Source organism: Genypterus blacodes, unplaced genomic scaffold (genome assembly GCF_046128005.1).
Source record: "Genypterus blacodes isolate CSIRO-AG114 ecotype Tasmania unplaced genomic scaffold, CSIRO-AGI_Gbla_v1 ptg000029l_1, whole genome shotgun sequence".
NCBI classification, from domain to species: Eukaryota; Metazoa; Chordata; class Actinopteri; order Ophidiiformes; family Ophidiidae; genus Genypterus; species Genypterus blacodes.
In genome coordinates this window covers 1335552-1345684 of record NW_027466842.1, presented here as the reverse complement: position 1 = coordinate 1345684, position 10133 = coordinate 1335552, and the positions used below count along the sequence as shown (strand labels likewise).

The following is a 10133-nucleotide window of genomic DNA, read 5'->3' as shown; positions in this document are numbered from 1 at the left end:
CACTCGGAGCATGCATACCTCCACCAGGCCTGCTCCATCCAATAAATGTGCAATTCTGCAATGGAAAATGCAACAAAATGACTTTATTTTCAATGTTGGTGTTGTTTGAGATATGCTCCAACCTAATAGACAGGCAGAATTAGAAATATTTTGATAGCCTTGATGTATTTGTTAAGATAAGCGGACACAGCCAACAAGGTCCCAAGGTCAGGACACACAAACCACTAATCCATCAAGTCGTTTCCTCTATTATAGCTCTTATCTGCCAGCCTTTGTACCAATACAGATCGATTATCTGTTGAGGGGAGAAAGAAACTGATATGAAGTCAAAGCAAGTCTTCTCTCTGTTCAAATATGTCAAGAGTGTAAGCATATACCTCAGACCTTCACACACCTATTCGCATTGGACTGCTCTTGACAAATACGCTACAGGTTCTGCTTCATGCGCAGCAGGAACACACTGCCTGTACTCGTCTGCTTCAGTGGCATTCTGATGATCATTTCCTCTAATCAGGTCATCCAGTGTATTTTTAGACATCAGTTCGGTGTCACATTCTCTCAGGTGAGGATGCTCAAGCTGCTTTAAGAATCTGATGAATCGGACGTTATCGTGATGATCTCGGCGAATTGAAGCAAAAGCCCAATGATATTTCTATACAAACACTTCAGTTAGTGTTGGCCTGGATGAGATAGAGTGACATTCTAATAGAGACTGTATTTAGAACCTCTGCCTTGTTTTGTGTCTTGTGAATTTGCTTTGTAGCTCAAATCCGGTGCAATGACCTGTTGTGCATGCTCCGAGAGAAATAAACCAATGAAAAAATATACAGGTGCTGGTCATATAATTAGAATATCATGAAAAAGTTGATTCATTTCAGTAACTTGTATAATGTATACATTCATTCTACAAAGACTGATATATTTCAAGTGTTTATTTCTTTTAATTTTGATGATTATAACTGACAACTAATGAAAACCCAAATTCAGTATCTCAGAAAATTAGAATATTACTGAAGACCATTAGAAAAAAGGGATTTTTAGAAATGTTGGCCAACTGAAAAGTATGAACATGAAAAGTAAGAGCATGTATAGCACTCAATACTTAGTTGGGGCTCCTTTTGCCTGAATTACTGCAGCAATGCGGCGTGGCATGGAGTTGATCAGTCTGTGGCACTGCTCAGGTGTAATGAGAGCCCAGGTTGCTCTGATAGTGGCCTTCAGCTCTTCTGCATTGTTGGGTCTGGCGTAGCGCATCTTCCTCTTCACAATACCCCATAGATTTTCTATGGGGTTAAGGTCAGGCGGGTTTGCTAGCCAATTAAGAACAGGGATACCATGGTCCTTAAACCAGGTACTTGTCGCTTTGGCACTGTGTGCAGGTGCCAAGTCCTGTTGGAAAATGAAATCTGCATCTCCATAAAGTTGGTCAGCAGCAGGAAGCATGAAGTGCTCTAAAACTTCCTGGTAGACGGCTGCGTTGACTTTGGTCCTCAGAAAACACAGTGGACCAACACCAGCAGAAGACATGGCACCCCAAACCATCACTGACTGTGGAAACTTTACACTGGACCTCATGCAACGTGGATTCTGTGCCTCTCCTCTCTTCCTCCAGACTCTGGGACCTTGATTTCCAAAGGAAATGCAAAATTTACTCTCATCAGAGAACATAACCTTGGACCACTCCGCAGCAGTCCAGTCCTTTTTGTCTTTAGCCCAGGCGAGACGCTTCTGACGCTGTCTCTTGTTCAAGAGTGGCTTGACACAAGGAATATGACAGCTGAAACCCATGTCTTGCATACGTCTGTGCGTGGTGGTTCTTGAAGCACTGACTCCAGCTGCAGTCCACTCTTTGTGAATCTTCCCCACATTTGTGAATGGGTTTTGTTTCACAATCCTCTCCAGGGTGCAGTTATCCCTATTGCTTGTACACTTTTTCCTACCACATCTTTTCCTTCCCTTCGCCTCTCTATTAATGTGCTTGGACACAGAGCTCTGTGAACAGCCAGCCTCTTTAGCAATGACCTTTTGTGTCTTGCCCTCCTTGTGCAAGGTGTCAATGGTCGTGTATCTGTGTGTGTGTGTGTGTGTGTGTGTGTGTGTGTGTGTGTGTGTGTGTGTGTGTGTGTGTGTGTGTGTGTGTGTGTGTTTGTGTGTGTGTGTGTGTGTGTGAGACAGATGTTGAGGGGTACAGTGGGTACAGTACAAACAGACAGACAAATGAAATAGATGTTCGATGCCTCACTGTAACCTAAGCCACAAGTTTTTTCTCTGCCCCAGGCTCCTCAACTACTGGGTGGGTTACTTCAACACACTGTCCACCATACTGGGAATGCAAGTTCAACCCTCCCCTCATATTGCCATCTTCGGCACTCCATATGACCTACACCAATTAAACACCCCACCAAAGGAGATGATCACGTTCACCTCTTTGCTCGTTGAGACGACGCCTGCTCCTGCATTGGAAATCCCTCACCCCTCCCTCTATTTCGCAATGGCTGAAGGATACAATGTATTTTCTTAAACTCGGGAAAATCAAGTACACTATGAGGGACCACACTGACAAGTTCTATCAGAGATGGCAACCGTTTCTCTCTTACCTGAACAGTTCCTTTTTATTTTTTCATTTTATTTTACATCCCAGACGGGCCTCCGACTAAAAATCAAATGTAGAAATCTTTCCAACTTTCCATCGGCACCAACACAACCTCCATTATTGACAAAAACTCTTTTACCACATTTCTGAAAGGTCGACTCCTCAGACACACTCACACACATGTTTCCACCGTGCGTCAGTGTGGCCACAGGAGTGTAAGTGGTGTGTGTCTGGATGTCGTTGATGTGTGGTTTCCTCATTGTGTGGTTCACTATTCATGCAGTGCTAAAGTGTGTTTACTGACAGTAGTTTTCCAAAGTATTCCCGAGCCTAAGTGATGACATCAACACACAAGCAGGCCGGAGGATTGAGATCTACACAAATGGTTGAACCTCAAACCTTCCTTGCTCTTAAACGGCCGAGCCTCTCACTTTATACCCAGTGAGGATTGCATCACCCGTTACCTGTGAACCTGTGGAATGTTTTGGAACATTCCACATGTTTTGGAACATTCCACAGCATTCCGGTCTTGCATTGCCCCAGCCCCAACTTTTTTTGGGAATGTGTTGCATGAATCAAATTCAGGAGAGTGTATATTCATTAAAAAAAACAATAAAGTTGATGATAGGAACATAATCTGTGTGTAACTGTGTCTTTAAGGATGAAAAAATATAATTATACATTCTTTAAAACTCCAATGGTTGCAGAAACGTTCTCAACAGAAAGAAAGCGGAAAACTAGTTTCAGCCAGAGCTGAACCTAATGTACTCCCCCACCCCCACATCCCGACCCAACCGTTTTACTACCCCCCCCACACACACACACACACACACACACACACACACACACACACACACACACACACACACACACACACACACACAGACAGAGAGAGAGAGAGAGAGAGAGAGAGAGAGAGAGAGGGGTTGGGTAGGAGGGAGGGGGGGAGGGAGGGAAGCAACCAACACATTTACAAGCAACTTTCAGACTACACACACTCAGGGCGGAGTGAGGCTCAGAAAGACACACAAACTCACACACACTGAGGCTTTGGCTGATTCTGACAAGTCTTTTCCTCCTGGAGAAGAAAAATAAGAAGAAAGGGGTAAGGAGGCCGCCACCCCTGCCCCGGATTCACACACACACACCCAGGTCTTTTGACCGGTGAGTATTCGGTTGCCTTGATGCTTTTCACTCCCTCTCTCTTTCTCTCTCTCTTTCTCTCTCTCTCTCCCTCCCTTTGTCTGTCAGAGTTTGAAATCTATTTATACAAACGGTGACTTTTGAGACATGCCGGTGAGTTGGTTCACTTTCACGCCGCTTGTTGTAGATGTGGTTCAGACAGACAGAAAGATATACAGACAGAGTGTGAGGTCAGAGCTCGGTGGTCTCGCGTTCGCCTCGTTCCCGTAGATCAGCACGGCATTCGGATCGAAGAGTTGTACAACCTGTTTCCAAAGGCTCGATCATGGTGACACCCTCAGTCAATACAGCTGCAGATCTTCCTATAGCTCATTGACACTGTATGGAAAAAATAACATTAACATTAACCTGAGATTTGTTATGATATATATGACATGAGCAAATGTCTTAAACTGTCTCTTCAAGATGGTAAAACGTTGTGTCGGACCGTCCCACTGCTGTGCACCTGTTGCTCGCCAATGTACTTATAAGCAAATATCACCCACCAGCGTTTACTCACAGGACTGCTCACATGTCATCAAGATGCAAAGAGTATTTACCGTTTGCAAATGTTTACAGGCCACATTTTTTACATAAATATAACAATTACACCCCTTAAGTCAAGCTTAAGTCCGAGTCAAGTTTGCTGTCTCTGTTGTCTCTCATGGTGAAAACCGAGCGACTGTAACAGACAGTGACCCTGTCCCTCAGGGCCTTTCATCTAGTCCAAATATGTATGTATAACCTAAAGACGTAACTACTGTGTTTTCATGTCTCTGATCATTGGTATTGAAGTGTGTCACAGCTCTCTTGTAGCTCAATCCCAGAATGAATGGGAGGAAGTGCTGCGCAAAATCCTGCCGTGTGTTCCAGTATGTGATAATTACATTATTATCAAAGTATGAATGTAATGTTGCACCGCCTGACAACAGCTCTACTGCATCGTAAACAGTATCTTTAATTGGACTTGAAATGAATCATCCTCATAAACGTTCCCATTATTCATACACAGTGTGGGTTGAAGTCCAAGAGGTGTGTGAGTGGGTGTATCTCTTTGATAAGTTAACACACTGACAAGAGTAACGCGTATAACCCTACAGATTTTTTATTTTTTTTCCTATTTGTTTTTATTGAAGCAGACATTGTACATGACATTGTGCATACAGGTGTAGGATATTTTGGAGATCAATTTTTTATATAGAAAGAGGGGAAAGAGGAGAGAGAGAGAAGGGAGGAAGGTAGTGTTATCCCTACTATTGTTGTTGAACTTTATACATAGACCCTGAGGTAGAGTACAAGTAGGCACATACATACTACAGGATGATGTCAAACAGCAATGTAGGCTAGTACAGATCGCATCGTAGGTTGTGATAGAGAGAGAGAGAGAGATAGGGGAGAAACAGAGAGAGAGAAAAAAGGAACCAGAAATGCAAAATAAAATGAAAAAATAAAATAAAAAGGAACTGATCTGTGTGCTGGTAATCAGTCACTGGTCTGGCAGAGCCTACAGATTTATGACCAACCCTTAAGTGCCGGAATGTGTGTTGCATAAGTGTGTCGTGCGTGTATGGCAGTAGCTCAGTGGGTAGAGCTTCCGCTTGGGAACCGGAGGGTAGCCGGTTCGAGTCCCTGCCGAGGTGCCCCTGAGCAAGGCACCGAACCCTCAATTGCTCCCCCCTCTGCTAAGGGTGGTAATGTAATGTAAGTCGCTTTGGATAAAAGCGTCTGCCAAATGCTCATAATAATGAGTAATGTAGTAATGTAAGCTAGTACAGAGTAATGTGTGTGTGTACAGAGTTGGCTTCTGGCGGCCAGTGTGAACCAGAGTTCAGCCTGTGTTTCTACTCTGGTCGGGCAGAGAGACACTGAGCCATTCTGAGCCAGCGACCCCATTAGGCACAGGCCATGAAATGATGTTTAAAAAAGCTCTCAGGGTGCAGAGGGAGTCCCAGGCCCCGGGCCCATCATGATCCCTCCCTTGGTTTCAGTCCAGGTCCCGTGCGGAAGTGAGCTATTCTCATCCTGCATTGTGCTCCGGTGCTGTTCTGGCGCTGTGCTTTGTGTCCCGGTGCGTTTCCACGACTCTCAGCGATTTCAGTGGGTCTGCACCTTAAACCCTCCATTATGACCGAAGCCTGCGAGGACACATCTGCTGCGTTGGCTTTTCGCATTCAGTCCAACAGCGCCCCTGCTAAGTTTGGACTTTTCAGCTAATGCTACTACCGCTAACACAAAAACACCTCTGAATGCAGCCAGCGCCCCAGTGCAACCAACCAACCAGTACTTCACATACTCTCAGTGTGCTGCTCTGTCTAGACACACACATACACAGAGAGAGAGAGAGATGTGTGTGTGTTTTTAGAGTACATCGCTGTCATAACTGTGTTACCTTAATGACTTCTCTGTTGTTTATTTAAGTACCTTGAGAGTCTGACAAAGATGTAAGCAACACTGGAAGTTAAACAGTTTTTTGATCGGACGTTTTTGTATTTAGAACATAAATATTAAATCTATATATCTATCTATCTATCTGTCTGTCTGTCTGTCTGTCTGTCTGTCTGTCTGTCTGTCTATCTATCTATCTATCTATCTATCTATCGATGGCTCATCTGTTGGTAAACTCATGGCATGAAGCAAGAAATCACCAAATGTGGAAGTCATCTGTGAAATCCAGTGTTTCCACACTTCCCCTTTTACGTTCCTGTAATACTCAGCTGAGCTCCTTTGTGTTCTCCTTTTTTTATCTGGCATTACAATGAGTTATGGGACAATTTATGACACCAATGTACTTTTTCTTATCAGAGCGACTGCTGCTTCATGGGTGAAAAGAGGAATCACATGCGACAGTGATGCAGGGTGACTGTGAGTCCAGCAGAGTGGTGACTGTGTGACCAAGGAGACATTCCTAAGCACACCCGGTGACACTCGTGCCTCTTGCTGAATGTGGAACATCTAGGATGGAAGACTCACCAAGTCCTGCTCAGAGGCTCAAGATTGACATTTGCACTTTTCACGCCCCCCGTCTCCCCTCCCCCACACACCTGACAGAGACCACGACAGGAAGAAGAAGAGGCGGGTGACCAGATTTGAGGATGTTTGTGAATCTTCGGCGAATCCGGAAATGTAAGTGTGTGCTGCTCATGACGACGTGCATGTTCCTGTCAATGGTGATGGTTTGCTGGGAGCAGTTGGACAGCAGCGCGTTGGGCCACGTCAAGTCCTACTCGTACCGCTACTTGGTCAACCGATTCACTGCCATCAACAAGACCTTCACCATCCCACGTGAGCAGGCCAGGCGCTTCAGCAACTTCCACTACCTGTTGGATCACCCTGATAAGTGCACCGGCAAGGATGTCCTCCTACTGCTCTTTGTCAAATCCTCCCCAGAGAACATTGAGAGGCGCAATGCCATCAGATCCACCTGGGGGAATGAGACCTTTATCCAGAAGGCCCTGGGAGTGACAGTCAAGGTGGTCTTCGCCTTAGGGGCGCCTGTGACCAAGAAGGGGGAGCCCGTGTGGAGCAAGAGGAGCGAAGTGGGCTTCCAGCAGGAGCTTGCCCACGAGGATCGTCTCTATGGTGATCTGATCCAGCAAGACTTTTTAGATTCGTTTCACAACCTGACACTGAAGCTGATCCTTCAATTCCACTGGATGCACCGCTCCTGCGCACACGCCCGCTTCCTCATGACTGCCGACGATGACGTCTTTGTCCACATGCCCAACCTGGTGAGTTACCTGCAGAGGATGAGCAGGAGAGGCGTCACAGATTTCTGGATCGGCCGCGTCCACAAAGGATCGCCTCCCATCCGCAACAAGAGCAGCAAGTACTACGTGTCCCCTGAAATGTACCCATGGTTGTCCTACCCTGACTACACAGCCGGTGCGGGTTATGTGGTTTCCAGTGATGTGGCAGATAAAATCTACCAAGCCACGCTGACCATGAACGCATCGCTCCACATAGATGACGTGTTCATGGGCATCTGCGCTAATGCAATGGGCGTGTCACCACAGGAGCACGTCTACTTCTCAGGGGAAGGCAAGGCGCCCTACCACACGTGTATCTATGATCGAATGATGACCTCACACAGTCATGTGGAGGACATCCACGACCTCTGGAAGGCAGCGACACACCCGCGGGTGAAGCAAAGGACCTCTGGACTTATAGGAAGGCTGTACTGCACCGTGGCCAAACTGGCTCTGCTTTGTAAACCCTATTATGTGGACACGTACCCATGCAAGGCAGCGTTGTTGTAGTATTATCTCGAGTGTGTGTATGTGGACGCACATGAGTATGTGACAGAGAGAGAGCGTTTTCTCAGTTCACCATAAAATGAGGATCACGACTGCAACTATTACCTCAGTCCTTCCAGTTGGACAACCAGTGACAGACGACACGCTGGAGCTTCTGTTTCCTGTTGCCAAAGAGAGAGGAGTTAAGTTTTACTGTGAAAATCAGAGGGCCCACATTGTTACTCAGTTGTGGTCTTAGCAGCTTAAAGTGTTGCTCCACCCCAATAGTTTCTGGTTTCCACTCTGGTCAGTGTGAATTCATGTCAACTTCTGCTTCTGCTTGGTTCTTTCAGTGTCCTACAAGTTCTGTACCTCCTCTGGAAATAGGATATTTAGTATGGAATGTTCAGAATACACACTCAGACGGACAGTGGGTTACGTTGCAGGTTTGGATGGTTTCTTTTGGTGTTTTGATTTCTCTTAAAACAATGTTCCAGAAAAACAGGTTTGCATTGGAATCCATCACTCAGCCTTTCTAGAGTTTTTAACCTCCACGTGTGCAAGTTCTCCTGGGTTGTTGTTGACTGATCTGAGCTTTTCGAACTTGTTCACACAGGAACTTTATGTGTAAAGAGCGCAGACTGGAATTTAAACTTGACCAAAACTGAACATTGAGCTGAATGAGGAAAGGTTTTGCTGCCATGGGTGAAGCTGGGGGTGAATTGTGTGGGAATGTTATGTAACGTAGGTATCAATCATTGCATTACCAACAGAGACAGAATGAGCCAAAAACACAGGCGCCAAAGATCTTTAAACCCTCAACGATGTCACTGAAAAATGAGATAACACTGAATGATATTACTATTTGGATGCTCTCTCAAAAGGCTGAACACAACAGGCAACATCTTCACTCATCTAATCTGGAGGAAAAATACACAAAAGCTCAATATCTGTATGTTATATGCTCATAAAATGATGGCAGACAGGTTTTAACCAATCGTGCATAAAAAGCCTTGTGTGTGATTCACTGTGAGCAACACACAAGTTGAGTCAGTGTGGGTGCTAAAAATATCAACATGTCACTAAGTGTAAAATTCCACATAGCAAAGTCAAATGTGGAACAGTCACATGATGAGCGTATTATGATGCCGTAGCAGAGCAACAAAACGGAACAAAGACAATATTATTGTAACGAAGATCATCGTTTTTGCAATCGGAATCCCAAAAATTTGAATGAAACAAAGTCATCACTCTTGTTAAGGACAAATGGGAGGCAGTGAAAGATAGATGTGTGTGTTAATGTTATTGGTAGTAGTAGAAGTAGTAGTAGTTGTTCTCTGCAGAGCTGTAAGTGTATCAGGAAACATGAGCTCAGGAAACAGCAAAGTGTAACACCACACGATGTCAGCTCGACCCAGATATGTGATCTATTTCAATTTGTAGTAATTGTGAAAGCGAGACAATTAAAGAAACGTTACCCACATGCATGTTGGAATGTCTTTGTTCTCCCAAAATAAACATCTCTCCTCTGATCATTAACCTGCTAAGTACACAGGCAATGTTTATTTGTACATCCAAAGAGTACATATCCATGTCATTATCTCTAAGTGCTAGATAAACAAACAGTTATAGATGCTTTTAAATCTGTGTTTATTACTTTCCAGGTACATTCTTAAAGATATCTCTATAAATATGTAATATTTGTATGACATTTTGAGTTTTAATCTTTGGTTTAAGTACGTTAACAAGTTTAAAAGTTTAAATCTAAGTGAGGAGTTGCAAGAGGTTGTTAATTCTGTCAAAGGCCACATAGCTGCTAAGCACATCTCACTGCTCAATGTGTGACTTTCTCTAATGATCAAACACAAATTGCATTGTGGGTTTTAATTCACTGACTTGTTAGTTTCGACAATCCATGGTTACCTGTGTGTGTGTTCAGTGCAGATGGTTGACATCCACATTGTCTGGCCTGCGTGTGAGACGCATAAGAGCCCCGGGAATAGAGGGGAAAAACTGGTTCGTAACATTTCTTTCTAACCATGCCGACAAGCAGACACAAGAAACTGTGAAAATGACTTCCTCCTTGGTGGAGGTAGTAACAGGAATGAAACTAGGCCTCTGACACA

The 10133-nt window shown here is 44.6% G+C and overlaps 1 protein-coding gene across 1 annotated transcript; it reads left to right on the top strand.

Annotated features, from left to right (window-relative positions):
* The first annotated feature begins 3565 nt into the window (after nucleotides 1-3565).
* LOC142994277 (lactosylceramide 1,3-N-acetyl-beta-D-glucosaminyltransferase A-like) lies at nucleotides 3566-9546 on the top strand. Its single transcript, XM_076145024.1, has 2 exons — nucleotides 3566-3757; nucleotides 6578-9546. The coding sequence occupies exon 2, from the start codon at nucleotides 6868-6870 to the stop codon at nucleotides 8029-8031; it is 1164 nt and encodes a 387-aa protein (XP_076001139.1). The 5' UTR covers nucleotides 3566-3757; nucleotides 6578-6867; the 3' UTR covers nucleotides 8032-9546.
* The last annotated feature ends 587 nt before the right edge of the window (nucleotides 9547-10133 follow it).